At 51.6% G+C, this 19285-nt stretch overlaps 1 protein-coding gene across 1 annotated transcript; it reads right to left on the minus strand.

The window, feature by feature from the left end:
- Positions 1-7247: 7247 nt before the first annotated feature.
- LOC123069322 (probable membrane-associated kinase regulator 2) lies at positions 7248-8991 on the minus strand. Its single transcript, XM_044492154.1, has 2 exons — positions 7731-8991; positions 7248-7631 (listed from the first exon to the last, which is right to left on the minus strand). Exons 1-2 carry the CDS (start codon positions 8854-8856, stop codon positions 7546-7548), a joined length of 1212 nt encoding a protein of 403 aa, XP_044348089.1. The 5' UTR covers positions 8857-8991; the 3' UTR covers positions 7248-7545.
- Between the last annotated feature and the right edge of the window lie 10294 nt (positions 8992-19285).

The following is a 19285-nucleotide window of genomic DNA, read 5'->3' on the forward strand; positions in this document are numbered from 1 at the left end:
ACGCTTAAAGCGATAGACCCAATTATCAAAATCTTCATGTTTCTCATATTTAGGAGGTGGACCGGCATGATTCAAATGAGTGGAGGGGATTGGCCCTCCATAAACCGGGGGTTCCACATGGGCAAAGATGCCGGTGCCATTTCTACCACTAGTAGAAGGACTCTTTTCATTGTTAGCTTCCCCCTTGTCGGAGATAGCATCCGTCACCTTGTTAGTAGGATCACCCACTTTCATAGGCGTGGTGGATAGTTTAAGTCCCTCTAGAAATTCATTAAACATGCTTTTAACCTCGGCTGTCATGGAGGTTTTCAATGTGTCTAAAGCCACATTGAATTCCTCACGAGAGACCGAGGTTCCCCCTTCGGCCGAAGACGAGATGGGATTCACACCGGAGTGTTCCTCCACACCATCGTTGGTGTCAACCATACTCTTCGGACGACAAAGTCCTTAATAAAGAGACGAGGCTCTGATACCAATTAAAAGGATCGATATGGTTGACTAGAGGGGGGGTGAATAGGAAACTAACAATTTTTAACCTTTTCTTTACCAAATTAAACTTTGCAACAAAATAGGTTGTCTAGATGTGCAACTAGGTGAGCAACCTATATGATGCAATAACAACTAGTAGACAAGCAAGCAAGGGCTATAACAACAAGTAAGCTTGCAAGAGTAAAGGCACGAAATAACCAAGAGTGGAGCCGATGGAGACGAGGATGTGTTACCAGAGTTCCTTCCTTTTAAGGGGAAGTACGTCTCCGTTAGAGCGGTGTGGAGGCACAATGCTCCCCAAGAAGCCACTAGGGCCACCGTATTCTCCTCACGCCCTCACACAATGCGAGATGCCGTGATTCCACTATTGGTGCCCTTGAAGGCGGTGACCGAACCTTTACAAGCAAGGTTGGGGCTATCTCCACAACAATCGGAGGCTCCCAACAACAACAACAACACCACGAAGCTTCACCACAATGGAGTATGGCTTCGAGGTGACCTCAACCGTCTAGGGTGCTCAACACCCAAGAGTAACAAGATCCGCAAGGGATAAGTGGGGGGAATCAAATTTCTCTTGGTGGAAGTGTAGATCTGGGCCTTCTCAACCAATCCCGAGCAAATCAACAAGTTTGATTGGCTAGGGAGAGAGATCGGGCGAAAATGGAGCTTTGAGCAACAATGGAGCTTTGGGGGAAAGAGGTAGGTCAACTAGGAGGAACAAGACCCCTTTATATAGTGGGGGAACACATCCAACCGTTACCCCACTGAGCAGCCCCGCACAGGGCGGTACTACCGTTGGGGCAGGGCAGTACTACCGCTGAGAGCGGTACTACCGCTCCCTGCCCAGCGGTACTACCGCGCGGAAGGGGAAGCCAGGCCACTGGCCCCAGAGCGGTACTACCGCGGGAGTAGGAGCGGTACTACCGCTCGGAGCGGTACTACCGCTTCTACTACCGCTTGTAGTGCGGCAAAACCCGACACGAGAAAACACCGTCTCGAATCGAGGCGGTAGTAGGCGCGGTACTACTGCGCTACTACGGCCGAAACCTGTGAGCGGTACTACCGCTGGGGGGCTTCGGCGGTACTACCGTTGTAGATCGCGGTACTACCGCTGGCACAGGGCGAAGCAGGTCGGAAGAGACGTGCAGCTCCAAAGATGCGAAAGGAAGACGACGGGTGTGAAGAGGATGTGTACGTGTTGATTCCACCCAAGTCTTACCAAAGCAGATCCCCTCTTAATAGTACGGTGACTCCTACGAAACTAGTCCACCAACAACGAAACGCAAGAGCTACACCGTCTTGGATAAAACACCAAGGGAAGGAAATCGTCTCGTGCCAATGGATGATTCTCTAAAAGAACTTAACGCACACGATTAGTCCGCAAAAGCATTGTCATCAATCAACAAAACCACTGGGGAATAAATATGCCCTTACACCCGCATTATGCATATTGCCATGACCTTGACTATCGTCAGTCCGGATTTGGCTAGTAAATTTATCCTGCTCAACAAGAAGTGTATTTCCCTCGTATCCTCTTCTTGAGGGCCCCGGGGCACCAGCTTACGTGTGCCCTCGGAGGGGCGTTACGGAACGTGGGGAGACCTGTCCGGACTGGATCTGGAAGGGGAAGGTCATCAATGTAAAACCACTCTGAAGGCCTATTTTCTGGTGCCTTTTTAGGTGTGCCGGACAGGTATCCGGTCTCGGCAACGCGCCATACTTCGGCCCCGCCCACTTGACATAGGGATTCTCCCTGGGTGCGGGGGACAAGGCAGAACAGCTTCCTCCATAATCCGAAGTGGGGTTCGCAACCTAAAAACAGCTCGCAAAGGGCGACGTACTCCGCTATATGCAGAATGGAGGCAGGGGTAAGGTTGTGCAACTGGAGGCCGTAGAACTCCAGGAGCCCGCGAAGAAACAGGTGGATGGGAAACCCGACGCCCCATAGCAGATGCAGGATGAGGCATATACGCTCCTCTAGAGATGGATTGGGAGATCCCTCCGCTTGTTCCCCTCCGTCATAAGTGGCTATTCCGGCTCGGACTGGGACCATGAACGCCGGTGGGAGGAACCCTTGGGTTTGTAACTCTATCAAACGGCTATGAGGAACTGAACACTCTCCCCAATCCCCCGACTTGGAACGAGGAGGGCGAGCAAAAGAGCTGCGACGGCCTGCCATGTTGGAATGGTTTTTCGTAGAGCGCTCTATTGGATGCTTGCTCAGGGAGGGAGAGTGAGGTTTGGATCTGAGAATCCCCGTCCCTTCAAATAGACGGTCAGCCCGAACGATCGAGGGTGGCAAATGCAAAAATGCCTCGGCCCCTCGCATTCGCTCGACACGTGGAGATGGTTATTATTGAGACACTAAAGCCGGGGAATACAACATTGATGGGAAGCCGGACACTATTCGTCGTAACAAATACTTTGGAGTATTCGGAGATGGAACCCGCCTTGCAATGCTGAAGACAAGACTGCGCGCCGGCCTCATCTTCATTGAAGCCTGGTTCAGGGCCTACTGAGGGAGTCCTGGATTAGGGGGTATCCGGACAAGTCGGACTGTATACATCGTCCGGACTATTGAAGCCTGAAGATACAAGACTCAAGACTTTGGCCCGTGTCCGGATGGGACTCTCCTTTGCGTGGAAGACAAGCTTGGCGATCCGAATACTGTGTTTCCTTCCTTGTAACCGACTCCATGTAAATCCTAGCCCTCTCCGGTGTCTATATAAACCGGAGAGGTTGGTCCTTAGAAGGCCGATCACAATTATAATCATACCATCGTAGGCTACCTTCTAGGGTTTAGCCTCTACGATCTCGTGGTAGATCTACTCTTGTACTACCCATATCTTCAATATTAATCAAGCAGGAAGTAGGGTTTTACCTCCATCGAGAGGGCCCGAACCTGGGTAACATCTGTGTCCCTTGCTTCCTGTTACCATCAGTCTTGACGCACAGATCGGGACCCCCTACCCGATATCCGCCGGTTTTGACACCGACAGCTGCCGCCGAGGAAGCTCGTTCGCGCCCGCACACCTCAAATCCCGTGGTGGAAGAGATGCCGAAGAGGTGGGGGGGGGCAATTGACGCGTGAGGATGGAGGAGGAGCCCGCACACCTCGGATCACGTGGTGGAAGAGAAGCGGGGGCACCTGACGCGGGAGGATGGAGGAGGAGCCCGCACACTCCGGATCACGTGGTGGAAGAGAAGGGGGGCACCTGACGCTGGAGGATGGAGGAGAAGGAAGCGAGGAGGAGGAGGAGGAAGCGAGCGAGGCGGCTAGGGTTCGTGAGAGAGGAGGGAAGGGGATTGGGTGTGCGTGTGCTATACCTGGCCAAACCTCGGGCCGGGCCGGGCTTCGGGTCGGCCCTAGCCAAGCCCGACACAAAAAACCCAGGCCCGGGCCCGGCCCGGCCCGACCATCAGGCCTGTGTTTCTGGGCCCGAGCCCGGCCCGAGCACGTAAAAGCCCGACGGGCTTCGGGCCGGCCCGGCCCGATCTTCAGAAAAATGCAAAAACGACGGGCCCGGGCCCGGCCCGGCCCGGCTTTCGGGCTCAAAAACTAGGCCCCCGGCCCGGGGGCAGCGTCGGGCCGGGCCGGGTCAGGCTTTTTCGGGCCGGGCCGGCCGGGCCGGGTTTCCCATGGCCAGGACTAGTGTGTGCCACAGCTCGGAGGAGCGGGGGAGATGCGGGCCGCTCGCTCGCTCGCTGTTTTTTTCTGTTCGCTCGCAGTGCACTATTTACAGGGGACGTGGACGCTGCGGTTGTGCCTACTACCCAGCTCATCCTTTATATGTTCGAGTTCGATGTTCGATGTCATCCTCGAAGTGGTTGTCAAAGTGAAAATTGTGAGCAAGCATCAAAAGAGTGAAAAAAATGCCGAATGTACTCTATGAAAACAACGGTGGATGGGCTGATCTCGAGGATCCACGCGGTTCAGAGCTATGAGTTGTGACAGAACAAGCTCGTGCCAGTTGCACATGGCCTCCTAGCACACGGACACGTACGGCCGAAACGCAGCACGGTGCTCCTCAGGTAGCTAGGGCCATAGGCCCATAGCACATGATGCTACGACGTCCATCCGCAGGCCGCACCCCCAGTTAGCGTGAGTTGTTCCCACATGTCAATCAGTCAATGCCTGGTCGAATGACTATTTTTCCTTGCGAGGTGTGGTGCATAGCTCACAGCAGATCGGTACTGCTTTGACACGCTAGTGCATACTATCTGACTATCTGTAAGAGGGTAGTACCTTGTGAACGATTTTGTGCGTCTTAGAAATTCAACAGTAAGTGAAGCGGCCGGGAAAGAGCTACGTAGCATTTCAGGTGGATGAAGCGAAGGCTGGTCGTCGTGTACAGTCTAGAGACAAATCCAGTCTCCAGGGTCCTACTTTGTTCTCCGGAATCATTAGCCATTCGGAGCTACGCGCCGGAGTCACAATCGAATCATCAATTAGAGGCCCACGTTCCATCAACAAACAATTAGAGGCCCATTCCTAAGCATGGCCCGGCAAAGCTTTGTTTGCGACCGCATGCCGCTGCATGGCAAACTGTCGTAGCTACTAAGCAGTGATGTCCGGCATCTCTCTCTCGGCCATCCAGTGCAATTCTACAGTAAGGATCACACTGCCTGTTCTGCCACAGTTGTGACAGTAACACGTACCACACCCGATCGGGACGCGAGCTGTTCGGGGTTACGAGCAGCCGTGGACAATCTCGTCCGACTCCACGGGGCGACGCCATTGCTGGATCACAGAGCCATGCATCACGTACGCCAGCCATTCATGCAACCGGCCGTGACCGACGCGGCGCCCCACTCCTCCGTGGCCGGGCAGCTGCTAGGCCAACAGAAAACCCACGGCGCCCGGGCTCGATGGCCGTGGCACGCGCTGCCTCATTCCCGCCGCTCCGACAGACAGACCGGCCGCCGTGCCGTAGCCATCGCCGATTGCGCACGGACGCAAGTATAGTAGGAGAGGCAATGATAGATGGGTGGTGGGAGTATCAGCGTACGCCGGCACGCCGCTATCTGGTCCGTCCCAGCAGGCAGCAAGCAATTGTTAATTAGCGCAGCTGTACTGCCGCGCGCGCAGCCGATGCCTCTGTCCGTATCTGCTAATCCGCCGACGGGACCACGGCAAGTATGGCCATTGAAGCAAGTTATTATCACGGGGTGGGGGTCAGGTTGGCGCAAGAGCAAGACACAACAAGGTTTGGAGCAATCAGGTGCAAGGCCATGGAGCATGTGCGACGGGACGACGCGCGGCGACGTTTCAAAAGGATAAGGACGGCCGGCGATCGAGGTTGCACTTGCACGGAGCTAGGTATAGCACACAGGCCGTGCGCACCAAAGCAGGAAATGTGGACGTAAATAAATGCTAGACTGAGGGTTGGCTTTTACTATTGGTTTATTTTTTGGCACCCTTGGAGAGAAGTGCTGCATCGATGGGGAACTGTACATGCAGTGGCCCTAGCTATCCTAGTGAGCGAGGGTGCAGGACATTGGATCCCTTTCCAGCCCCGGCGCCATGAGCGTGGATACGGCTCGTGTTAAGCGGGGGCTACTCTGACACTCACGCTATCTAGATCTAAACAAGTCAATGATCCTGCAACCTCGCCGAAATTTAACGAGTCTCATGCGTATACCCCTGCTGCTACAGTACCTCTTTGGGCTGAGTAGCTGGCACGCATGGCCCCGATACATACACGAGGCAGCAAGAAAACACCAGGGATCACGGACTAGGCTAGGCGGTAGTACTGGACGGGGAGCTTAACAACAGGCGGCGCCGTAGTGATCCCCGTTCCGGAATCAATGCGTGGCAGACAATAACTAGGGAGATTGTATGTACACACGCGTCGTGGTACGCCAGTCAGTAGCTGCGGTCACGTACCTCTCGTGTACATACTCGGGGCTAGTCTGCATGCATACTATACTACCAGGAAGTATGAGTAGCCACGCGTTGCGCCAAATGGCAAGCATGCCATGCCCGGCGCACACGCGCACCGTGGTGACCAGTCCTCAGGCCGTCACGCGGCACGGTAGCAGGGCGTCCTCCCCGCCGCGCTGCGCGGTGCCATCCCCACGCGCGTGCGTGAGTGACACACAATGACACAATCTTTTTTTTTTGAAACAAGACACAATGACACAATCGCGCGCCGGGCCAAAGCCACGGACACTCCACGTCAAGATATCCAGCCGCGGGCGCCGGGGCGGAGCACGTCCTGCGCTGCGTCCACGGCCCGTCTCCTCCCCCCACGCCTTTCGCGGCGACCGAGACGGCTCAAGGCAAGGCCCCCATGCCGCCGACGCGACGGGCGGACGGGACGGCGCGGAGCCGAGCACGCCGCGCCGCGCCAAGCCCGCCCGGCGGGACGTCTCGGAGCGGACAGAAAGCCAGCCGGGCAGTGCACCGTCGACCGGGATAAACATAAAAGGCAGCGGATTTCGGTCGACGGCGACGCGCGCGGTGTCGCACACGCCTCGCCTTTCTCGAGCCGGAACAAAGCTCGGGGCCGGGCGTGCGTGCAGAATCGGCTGGGAAAGCGCGGCCGCGTATCAGCCTTTCTCCGTCCTGCTCATGTTTTTCCCCGAATTCCACGGGACAGCAGCCTCGTGCTAAAGCTGCCCGTCCGACACACCCCTCTTTTCTCAGCGACCTTGTGTTTGCACAAGTCACACCCTTGCACTGTCGCTGTTCAATCCAGACCAGTCGCATTACACACAGAAAGATATGAAGTTCAAATGAAATGCTAGCAACTTACTTACTAGAAAAGCGACTTGACATTGGGGGATGGAGATATTTTACATGCATACTACTCGTACTAGCACCGCCAGATTATTGAATCTAGACGGCGGCGAGGGGATACGCTAGGAGTTCATCGCGGCCGAAAAGACAAGCTTTTGCCATGTTAAGACAAGAGAAGAGAGCGCGCACGTTTTCTTAATCCGGCATCATGATACTAGTACCAACTAAGTAGTAGTATTAAAAATGCTACTAGCATCTAGGCTAAGATTTGATTGAGTACGGCGATCGCCACTCCGGACCCCGGACGGCCCGGCTCACGCGCCGTCGACGCCGTCCTTGGTGTCGGCCGCGCCGTCGGCCTTCGGCTCCGTCATGGACCTCAGCAGCGGCGACTCGGACCCTACGGGTTGTGAGAGAAAGCAGAGGGATGTTATCATCTATCGGCCTGAATGCCACCGTCACAGGACGCGGGGACGGAAATGGATGGGGTTTGTGGTACCTTTGGACGCGTTGAAGGAGCGCTTGCAGTGCGCAATGGCGCCCTGGATGCCGTCCTGCAGCTGCAGCAGCGAGTCGTCGCGGCGCTGCGGCTGCGCGGGGGTCGGTGGTGTGGCTGACGGCGACGGCGCGGCCGCCACGGCGGAGGACGCGGACCGGCTCTTGCCGAGGCGCTTGCACGCCTGCTTCAGGCCGGCGGGCACGCTGGCGCGCGGAGCGCGCACGCCGCACGCGACGACGACGGGCTGTGGAGGCGGGGCTGGCGCGGCACGAGACTGGGAGGGGGCGGGGGAGGGTGTCGCGGAAGGAGACGGCGAGGGTTCGGGCTCGGCGTCCGTCTCCTCGCCCTCGCTCGCGCCGGCGAACCGTAGGCGCTCGCCGTAGCGGCGGGAGACCTTGACGTACAGGGGCTTGATTTTGTTCAGGTACTTGAGCATAACCTCCTTGGCGAAGCGCCGCTCCTCGGCGGTGATCGCCACCGCGTCGGAAGGCTGAGGTGCCTGCACTGCCGGCCTGGCCGCGCCGGTGCCAGCGCCGGCGTCGGAGGTGCGAGAGCTGTTGTCACGCGTGAAGAGCGACACAAACGGTGCGTCGTCCACCCGGAACTTGATCAGGAAGCGGTTCGTCTTGGGCGCCGGGGAACCGCCGCCGCCGCCGCCAGCACCACCGGCGTTGCCCTCCGCCGGAACGGGGGCCTTCGGCTTCCTCAGCTTAAGCAGCAGCACGCGGAACTTGGTCGCCGGCCGGAGGAACGACGCCGCCGGGGCTTCTGCCGTCGCAGCAGGCTCCGCCTCCTTCCCGACGCCGTTCTCAGTCTCACTCACCGGCACCACCGGTTCGACGGCGACCACCTCGCCGCCGGACGCGGCGTCGCCGGCGACGGAGAAGTTGAACTCGACCCTCTCTTCCTCCGCGTCCGACGCGGCGCTCTCGTCGCCCGGCACCGCGAACTCGAGGTCGAAGAAGGCCGCGTCGTCCTCGACAACGTCCCCGCCGCCACCGCCAGCGCCTCCTTCGCTGCCGTCTTCGCACGCTGACGCGGCTATGGTCGTGGCCGCGACGGGCGCGCGCTGGTTGCCGGCGACCGCTCCGCCGCGCAGGTACTTGAGGAGGCTGAACGATTCCATCACACCCAGAGAGGCCGAGCTTCACTCACTCAGTCGCCACTCCTCCTGATTGTCTCACTCTCGAGACTCAAATAAAAAGAAAAGACTCTTTCGGGGAGGAGGAGGACAAGGTGGTGGCGCCGCTGCCTCGCATCGACTGGGTAATAGATGAGCTCATGAGCAGCGGCAGGCGGTCAGAGGCGAGGGGCCAGTGAGCGCGGTGGGGCCGACGGTTTCGGCAGGGCCCGTGTCCGTGTGCCGTCTCGCGTGATCTAGCCCGCTCGTCGCCCAATCGGCCGCCAGGATCGAACCAGGCAATGGGTAGGCACCGGATATCTTTGAATTTATTTCTTTGAAACTGTGAGTGACCAGACTTCTCACTGGGATTTTCCATGCTGCGATGGATCATATGGCATGAGTGACGTGGACTTTGGCTGCACATGCTAGGCATGAACTGCTTCGTGTCCGGGATGGGCCGGGCTTTATCTAATCCAAGTTCAACGAGCATCCGACTAGAGACAAAACCCCTATCTATCCAATCGTCACTTGATTTTGTTTGTGCTCATCATCAAGCATCCGATTTGGAGACGACTCGGATGGCTTCTTCTTCTTCTTCCTCACAGAAACAAACGCCTTGTGCGTGCGTGCGTGCGTGCTCACGGATCACAATGATCTCTGCCTCTTCGACCACAGGAGATGCATGCTACACTGAAGCTGATAAAAGCCGATGGGATACTGTCAGACGAGCGCGAGTACCGGCGCTGAGACAGTCGATCGGCTAATAATTTCTTACTTATGACCGAGGTATGCATTTTTTTTTGCTGTAGAATCATGGCAATCATGATGTTCCTCCAATCTTTTTCCTTTTTCTTTCCTTGAAAGAACCCGCGGCTCGGCGTGGCAGCTAGTCAATTCTAGGCGGTGTTCTCGAAGTTGAAACTGCCGCTGTGGACTGTAGTTGATTTGGTGACCTGCACAGCTCACTGTGCAGTTTCCTGTCCGCTGCCGGAAACAGTAATGCGACCATGACCTCTGCGCGCTCATAATAGCCGTCGATTGCGCCGCTACAGGAACTTCCGGGAAATAGAGAGAATTGGAGCATCGTCCTACGCTCTGAACTTCAGAAATGCTAGCGAAAATAAATTGCCGTCAGGTATTCCCTCAAAAATAAAATTGCCGTCAGGTATTAATTCGCCTATAAGAGCAAACTCGATTGTTTTTGGGAGCCTAGAGAGACAGAGAAATAATATACTCCCTCTGCAAAGAAATATAAGAGTGTTTAGATTACTACTTTAATGATCTAAACGCTCCTATATTTGTTTACGGAGGGAGTACACGTTTGTTGTTGTGTTCTTTTCTAACCGGACTAGCAGGGTTGGAAAGGGAGAAAGCGGACTTAAAGCATCAAAACCATCGTACTTGCAAACTAATATGCAGTTGTATGGTCAGCAGGACAGTGATATAAATACGGTCCATCAAAGTCATTGGTGCTTGTATTCAGCTTATGGTGGCGCTCCCTGGCCGGCATGGTGCTCGGCAGCGATTGCTACGTCCGATGGCTCTGCTCCAAGTTTGTTGTGGGCGGATCTGACATGGCGGCTGCTGTTTTGGCGGCCTGTGGCCTTCGCGAGGTGCGGGCGGCTACTCTGCGTCTCTTTGTCAACGGATTGGCCTTGGTTTGGTGGTCTTGCCAACAATGGTGTGGGTCGTTGAGGTGGTGTTTGGAAGCTCGGGTGAAAACCCTGTCCTCGTCTTCGGCCTATGATGAGCGATGGTGACGCCTGCGGGCGTCGTGGACCTTCTTGGAGGCATCGCTGCCTTGCTTCCTCACCCCTCGCGCTCAGGGTGAAAACCCTAAAGTCATGTGATCATACGAAGGCGGCGCCTTGGCGTCGTATCCCCTCTTGAGGGCTTTGTCTTTGGAGCGGGGCATTGGCAAGAGGGACAAGTAGAAGATGGTGGTTGTTGGCGTCAAGGCTTCTGTGGCAACGATGGCCATGGCAAGCGAAGTCGGAGGCGTGGCACTGGTTGCAGTAGCCGACTCTTCTCCGGCGTGTCCATGCGATTACCTCGAGTTGTCTTGTTGCAGTGAAGTTAGAGGTGCAGCGGCGGGGCCCCTATGGCAACGATGACATGCAGCAGGTGGTTTGTTCGGTGGTCTCCCACATTGCCAGCCATGCATAGTTCTTCTTCGGAGCTCTCCGTCAGAGTCGGAGCTGTGTAGCCTTCGGTGCGGGAGGATGGGCACGACACGGTTCGGCTTGTGTTTCCACACTGCCTCTACGATGAGGGTGGGGTCGAGGTTCGTCTTGAGCGAAGTCGGAGTCGCTTGCTCGGAGTCTAGGAAGGGCGATGACGCCTGTTAGGGAGAAGAGACGTCGATGACGTCCGAGTATATCTTGATGAGGCCCTCCTTGTTGAGGTGTGTAGGATATTTTTGTGTGCCGCTCGGCGGTTTGTGACGGTTTTAGCCTGGTTTTCCATTAATACCAGGCAACTCTCTTCTGCTTATTTAACGGATGAGGCAAAACTTTCGCACCCGTTTAAAAAAATATTGGTGCTTGCATTATTTCTAGATTTATTTTAGTCTTTCGGTGATGTCTGTTCAGTGGGAGGAGACGTTCCCATCGACTGTGGTGCATCAATGTAGACTTCGTAAAATCTCAAGATGTTATGCTGGCCCAGTCGCTCAGAAGTTCTGATATGGCTAGAATGTGCATGTGTGCATTCATATGGGTAACTTTATGCTCGTGTATGCGAGCGACTTTGATTGTACCATGTTTAAAAAAACATTGTACTCGACCCCAATCGGCACAAGCATTATCAGATGAAAACCTAATGATGCAACAAAGCTAAGACCTAACAGTTTTGGAACTACTAAAACATGAAGATAAAAGTTCAAACAACATTGGCAAACTACACTTACCTTGCTAGGCAAAATTTCGTGTTTTGACCCTTCTCGCATACTAATTCAGGATCTGATCTCGGTTGCAAAAAAGTTCGGTATTTGACCCTTTTGCTACCGCCAGGGGTTCTGACGGTAGGGTTAGACAGCCTACCGCCAGGGGTTCTGGCGGTAGGGTTAGACAGCCTGCCGCCAGAGTCCCTGGCGGTAGGGTGCGATGGGGGGAGGGGGGACGGCGGCCGTCTCCACATGCTGACGTGGATTAGCACCCTACCGCCAGGGACCCTGGCGGTAGGTTGTCTAACCCTACTACCAGCACCCCTGGCGGTAGGGTATGGCCTGGGTTTTTGCCTCCGAAAGCTTCTATAACGAAAAATCGCAGTGGCCTGGCGATAGGTTAAACCTACCACCGGTGGGGTTGGCAGTAGGCTGTCTAACCCTACCGCTAGGGTCCTTGGCGGTAGGGTCATGTGTTTGCCTCTTTCCAAGTTTAATTGCTTGCTTCTTTTCAAAAACAGTATCACAGCAATGATATAGAGTAAAAAAAACAGATCTCAAACAATTAAACTTGGGCATCACATACGCATTAATAAAAGTTGAACTAAATAGACATGTCAAACGAAGTTCCACATAAACTTGTGCATAATAAGCAAACCAAGTTCAACTACTTAGTTCCACATAGCAAATGGAGTTCCACATTGTTTCACAAATAACAAACACATAGTTCCACGAATAGCAAACACATATTTCAAGTAACAAACACATAGTTTCACAACCACTAGACATTTCAACTACAAGAGCCAAGTATCCAAGAGAAGAATTTAATTGATCCTTCCCCTCTTGGAGGTACGGTCCTCGTTCCTCTTTGAACGAGTCTCTTCAGTCTTCTTCTTGGGCCGTCGAGTAACCGGTCTCTGGAAAGGGTCCGGACTCAGCAAATCCTTCTTCTTCGGATTCCTCTTCGGCAGCTGAGATGGTTGAGATGATTGAGTTGGTGGAGGTCCGTAATCTTCATCGTACTCCTCCCCCCATTGCTCTCATCCTCTTCTTCCTCATGATAGGCCTCCTCCTCCTCTTCTTCATTTGTGGCCTGCTCCTCCTCCTCCTCCTCCTCAACCAACTTAGATGACGAGGGAACATGGCTCGATGAGGCGATGTGACCTTGTGTGGCTGCAGGATGATAAGCTTCAACCGACCCAGCTCCAGCACACCCAAGCAGGCCTACCAGCTTGCGACAATGCTTCACGAACTTCTGCACTCACAATGAAACAAGGGCATAATAAGTATCATATTTATGATTGCAAGTGAACAAGATGCATCTATTCCGAGGAGGCTGAAATTGTACCTTCATCGTCCCCCTCAATTTGTTCTCAGATTGTACGCTCCCGGGGAGAGTAAATTGCATAAAACCACCACTTTGAGGGTTAGGTTTGCGAAAAACACTAGGATACAGATTCGCTGCAGAAAGCACCACGTCTAGCGTAATTGTTTTGCAAAAACCACTGATCGGCGGATCGGGCCGTGTTAAGTGAGTATATGACATGTCGGGCCCGTTTTTCGCCTACGTGGCACTCCAAGCCGTCCCGAGAGCCAGCAGACGGCGTTAGACGGCACCGTTAGGGCTCGTCTTTAGTCATCCCCGCATTCGTCTCTTTTCCCCCATTCTTCTTCCTCCTCCTCCTCGCTCATGCCGCCGTCGCCCTCCCCCATTCTTCTTCCCCCTCCTCGCTCCCGCCGTTGTCGCCCTCCCCCATTCTTCTTCCCCCCTCGCCCCTCACTCCTGCCGCCCCTCACACTGCAGAGATGCGTAGTCCGACGAAAGGTGGAGATGCTAGTGGCGGCGCTCCGCCCGGCAGCGCCGCATGCATCATAGGTAGTGGAGGAGGACCCGCAGTGGATCCAGGCGAGCTTTGCGGGAGCTTGAACCCTAGCAAGCCGACGAAGGAAGAGGAGGATGAGGACCTGTAGTATTCGATGGAATACCGGGCGGCCAGAGCATTCGCCTCGGCGATGAAGGCCAATCCGACGGGAAGCCAACACATCGGGTCATCCTACGGCGGCATATAGTGAGATCCACTGTTCTTTGCTCTTCCCTTCCCGTTCTCCATTCAATTGTGTTGCTAGGGTACTCCTAGGGTTAGGGTTCATATTGCTCTATCTTATCAAATGGAGTACAAGTGTTAGATGCTGTGATTTTGTTGTCATGTTCCCTAGGGTTGACATTATTTAGATTAGTTCAGATGTTGTGCTTTGTTTGTCCTGTGCCCTAGGGTTGACATTTTTAGATTAGTTCAGATGCTATGCTTTGTTTGTCCTGTGCCCTAGGTGCTGATTTAGTTGATTTAAGGTGCTATTTTAATTAGCCATTTGGTTAATTGAGTTATCCTGTTATCCGCTTTATAAGTGACAAAGCATTGTATTAGTGCACTAACATGAGTTGTTTCATTAGTGTTATTCAGTTTTAGTTAAGCACTTATACTGCTATGTGTTTTATATTATTTGCAGTCTGGATGATGAGGTTTGGGAATTGAGGATGCATTTCCATGACAGAGACAACATTGAGAGATCTATGATGATGTCAGGCATAACATTTTACAACCTAGTAGCACTGATAGAAACAGAAGGTTATGGATTTAAAGATTACATGTACCATGTCAGGGATCCTGGGCTAGGGATAGAAGGAATGGAAGAAATAGATGATGATGACAAGCTTGAGGAAATTCTAGACAACATAGCATTGCAAAATCAGAAGATATTGAATGTGACAGTTGTTAGGGCCAGTTCTCTCAATGCTGCAGGTATAAATACCATCTCCAATGTTATTGAGCAGCAAATCCCTCTAGAAGAAATTGGAGAGCCCAAACTGTATCAGATAGATGAAGAAGGAGTGCTGTTCAATGCACCAAATGTGCATGTAGCAGCAACAAGTTCAGAAGCAACAGAAGTGGAGCCAATGCCCATAAAGTTTCAAACACAACATAGCACAAACAATTTGGAGGATCAACTTGCTTTAGGTTATGTACAAGTGGAAGAAAATCCTCATACAATTCAGAGGAGCAAATGGAAATTGAAAAGGTTATGGAGGAGACAAGGAGGAAGGAAATTGAAATGTTTACGAAGAATAGGAAAAATAAAGAGAAGGACACTTATTTGAAGGGAAAAGCTGCAGTGATGGATAATGAGGAGGACAGTGATGATGATAATTTGGAAGAATATGGTGATATCCTTGCTAGGCTTGAGGAGATGAAAAAACAGAGGGAAGATCCACTCCTTCATTTTGAAGGGGACACAGATGTTGAGGAAATGTATGAGACAGAGGAGGAGGAGGATGCACTATATGAGCCTGAAAGTGAAGAAGAGGATGCAAATGAGGAAGAGGAGGAGGAATTGGAGGAAGAGGAACAAGAGGAGCAGGTAGGGCAAGATGGACAGAAGAAGAAAAAGGAGAAGAAACACAGAAAAGGCCCAACAAGCAGATCACATGCAAGTGTAGAGGAGTTGTTTGAGGAGGACTGGATACCATCTTCTGATGAAGACAGGAAACCAATGGACTTGGGTGTGGAAGATGATGATGGTGTAGAGGCATTGGCATATGTTTTGCCCAATGGTACGAAAAGCAGAGCTAAGAAGATGAAGAAAAGGTTATGGTATGATGAGAAGAGAGCTCACCCAACGGAGAAATTTGTGAAGCATCTTTGCTTCATTGATGTGTACCAGTTCAGGAATGCACTTCAAACAATGCACATTGCACAGAACAGGAACTATGAGTACCATAGAAATTGCAGTGACATGGTTATAACACAATGCATAGATGAGACATGCCCTTTTTATGTAGCAGCTTCTCAGATTGCAAATGAGAAGATATTTACCATAAGGAAGCAGTATTTGGTGCACGCTTGCCCTTCTGTGTCAGAGAACACAAAATTTAATGCTAAGTGGGTTGCAAAATTTTGTGAGGAAGCAATCAGAAATGACCCATGCACAACAATCACTACTATAATTAACACTGCAAAAGAGCAAGTATGGAGTGGAAATATCAACCCACATGGCATACAAGGCTAATAAGGCAACAAAGAATGCTGTGCCAGGAGATCAGAAGGCCCAGTACACCAGGATTAGGGATTATTTGCAGGTTGTGCTAGATACTAATCCAAGTTCAAGGTGTATAGTGACAACAAGACATCCGGGGGAGCATCCAAGAAAAAACCCTAGGTTTCTTGCATTATTCTTTTGCCTAAATGGATGCAAAGAAGGGTTTCTCATTGGTTGCAGACCATTCATAGGTAATTCCTTGGTATAGGTCTAATGTTTGTTTGCCTAATGTGTGTTTTCAACTAGTTCCTGCTGACCTGTTAACTTGTTATAGGTCTGGATGGATGCTTCATAAAGCTCACTACTAGTCAACAGATCCTTGCTGCTACTGGAAGAGATGGGAACAATAATATATTTCCCATTGCTTTTGGAATTGTTGATAAGGAGGACACAAATTCCTGGACTTGGTTTCTGTATTAGCCGAGGGTAGCACCAGGTGGCCAATCTGGGAAGTTTGGTAACTACACAATAGTTTCTGATAGGCAAAAGGTAATGAAATCCACTTGTGATAGTTTTCATTTAGTTCTTTCTAGTAGTTACTTGCATTTAGGTGTAGTTACTTTCTGTACACAATCATTTAGTTTTCATTTAGTTCTTTATAATAGTTACTTTCATATAGATGTAGTCACTAAGTTAGTCAGTAAGCTTTACTTATATTCACACAGGGCCTGCTTAAAGCCATAAACAGAGTCTTTCCCAATTGTCCACAAAGGTTTTGCCTCAGACACATTTACCAGAACTTTCAAAATGCTGGGTTTAGAGGGCCAAAATTAAAGAAATACATGGATGAAGCAAGTTACCCATACACTGAACATGGTTATAATGTTGCAATTGATGAGTTGAAGAGATAGTGTGAGACAACATGGGCTTGGCTTAGTACCCAAAGCACACTTTGGCCAGACATGCCATGGACACAAATTGCAAAACAGATTTGGTAGTAACAACTTAAGTGAGGTTTTCAACAAGTTGGTTCTAGATGTCAGGGCTAAGCCAATAAGGACCATGGTTGATGGAATTAGAACAAACTTAATGGTCAAGTTTAATGCAAATAGAACCAAGACTCAGACTGTCAGATGGGAGATTTGTCCAACATATGCAGATAAATTGGAGGAAGCAAAGAAGTGGTCTAGAAACTATCAATCATTGATGGCTGGCCCCAATCTTTACCAAGTTACTAGCGGGGAGAGAACATATGTTGTCAACCTAGGACATAGGACTTGTGGGTGTAAGAAGTGGGATATTACAGCAGTTCCTTGCAACCATGCTGTTTCTGCTATACACAAGGCTAAGCTTCAGCCAGGGGACTTTGTTCATGATTTCTTCAAAAAACCTATGTAACTGGAAGCTTACAGTCCTATAATATATCCTGTACCTGGCCCTGACATGTGGCCAAGGACAGGTAGTTTGGACATTGAGCCTCCTGTTTTCAAAGAACACAAGGGCAGAGCACAGACTAAGAGGAGAAAGGGCCAATTTGAGAAGCCAGCTCCCAAAGACACTTCAAGGTTGGCCTCGATTACCTGCTCCAACTATAATAAGGTGGGCCATAGGTACACCAATTGCCATGATGCTCTCAAGCCTACACTTGCTATGAGAAAGAACAAACATCAGGTAACCACTCTGCTAATAGTAGGACTAAATTTGTTGTTACTTTGTTACTTACTAATACTAAACTACTTGTTTCATTGCAGCCAAGCACCAGCTCTTACCCTCCTGATAGTAGAAGTACACCAGCACCAGCAAGGACTGCAACCTCTGCTGCTGCCACTGCTGGTGGATCATCAAGGAGGGCAACATTTGCTGCCAGTAGACTAGCTCCAGCAAGGAGTGCAACATCTGCTGCTGCAACAGGTGCTGCTACTAATACCACACCAGCTAGGAGGACAACTAGATCAGCTGCTGCTAGTGCACCAGCTGCTCCCAAGGGTAAGGCAGCAACCAATAAATCTTCATCAACTGCTCCCAAGGGTAAGGCACCAGGTGCTCCCAAGGGTAAGGCACTAGCAACCAGATCTTCATCAGCTGTTGCAAAGGGGCCAAGGTTAGCTTTCATGCCTCCAAGACCAACTGATGGTTCCCAGAGAGTCAGGAGGCCCAACAATAGAATGAAGGGATACTTGACTGCCTCTGGTGCAGAATGGTGACAAAGTTGTCTCGATGATGTATCAAACTATGGCATTTTAGTTGTGTTGTGTGAAACTATGTTGTGTTGGTACTGTTCTGCTACTCTAGTTATGATCCTTTTGTCAAACTTTGGAATTTTAGTAGTCCTGTGATGATCAATTTGTGTCAAACTATGGCATTCTAGTAGTACTGTGATACTCTTGTGATGATGGTGATGGTGTACTCTTGATGCTGCGATACTCTTGATGCTGTGATACTCTTGATGCTGTGATAGTCTTGATGTTGTATCAAACCATCACTTGACCCTACTTGATGCCTCAAGGTCGATCAACAACAACAACGACAACAAAGCCTTTAGTCCCAAACAAGTTGGGGTAGGCTAGAGGTGAAACCCATAAGATCTCGCAACCAACTCATGGCTCTGGCACATGGATAGCAAGCTTCCACGCACCCCTGTCCATAGCTAGCTCTTTGTCGATACTCTAATCCTTCAGGTCTCTCTTAACGGACTCCTCCCATGTCAAATTCGGTCGACCCTGCCCTCTCTTGACATTCTCCGCACGCTTTAGCCGTCCGCTATGCACTGGAGCTTCTGGAGGCCTGCGCTGAATATGCCCAAACCATCTCAGACGATGTTGGACAAGCTTCTCCTCAATTGGTGCTACCCCAACTCTATCTCGTATATCATCATTCCGGACTCGATCCTTCCTCGCGTGGCCACACATCCATCTCAACATACGCATCTCCGCCACACCTAACTTTTGAACATGTCGCCTTTTAGTCGGCCAACACTCCGCGCCATACAACATTGCAGGTTGAACCGTCGTCCTGTAGAACTTACCTTTTAGCTTTTGTGGCACTCTATTGTCACAGAGAATGCCAGAAGCTTGGCGTCACTTCATCCATCCGGCTTTGATTCGATGGTTCACATCTTCATCAATACCCCCATCCTCCTGCAACATTGACCCCAAATACCGAAAGGTGTCCTTCTGAGGTACCACCTGGTCATCAAGGCTAACCTCCTCCTCCTCACACCTAGTAGTACTGAAACCGCACATCATGTACTTGGTTTTAGTTCTACTAAGCCTAAACCCTTTCGATTCCAAGGTTTGTCTCCATAACTCTAACTTCCTATTTACCCCCGTCCGACTATCGTCAACTAGCACCACATCATCCGCAAAGAGCATACACCATGGGATATCTCCTTGTATATCCCTTGTGACCTCATCCATCACCAATGCAAAAAGATAAGGGCTCAAAGCTGACCCCTGATGCAGTCCTATCTTAATCGGGAAGTCATCGGTGTCGACATCACTTGTTCGAACACTT

Source organism: Triticum aestivum, chromosome 3B (assembly GCF_018294505.1).
Source record: "Triticum aestivum cultivar Chinese Spring chromosome 3B, IWGSC CS RefSeq v2.1, whole genome shotgun sequence".
NCBI classification, from domain to species: Eukaryota; Viridiplantae; Streptophyta; class Magnoliopsida; order Poales; family Poaceae; genus Triticum; species Triticum aestivum.

Excerpts from the sequence above, each read along its gene's own strand:
- LOC123069322 (XM_044492154.1), bottom strand. The coding sequence starts at position 8,856 with ATGGAATCGTTCAGCCTCCTCAAGTACCTGCGCGGCGGAGCGGTCGCC. Across the intron at positions 7,632-7,730 it reads CTCCTTCAACGCGTCCAAAG|GGTCCGAGTCGCCGCTGCTG; the intron begins GTACCACAAACC and ends CACAACCCGTAG.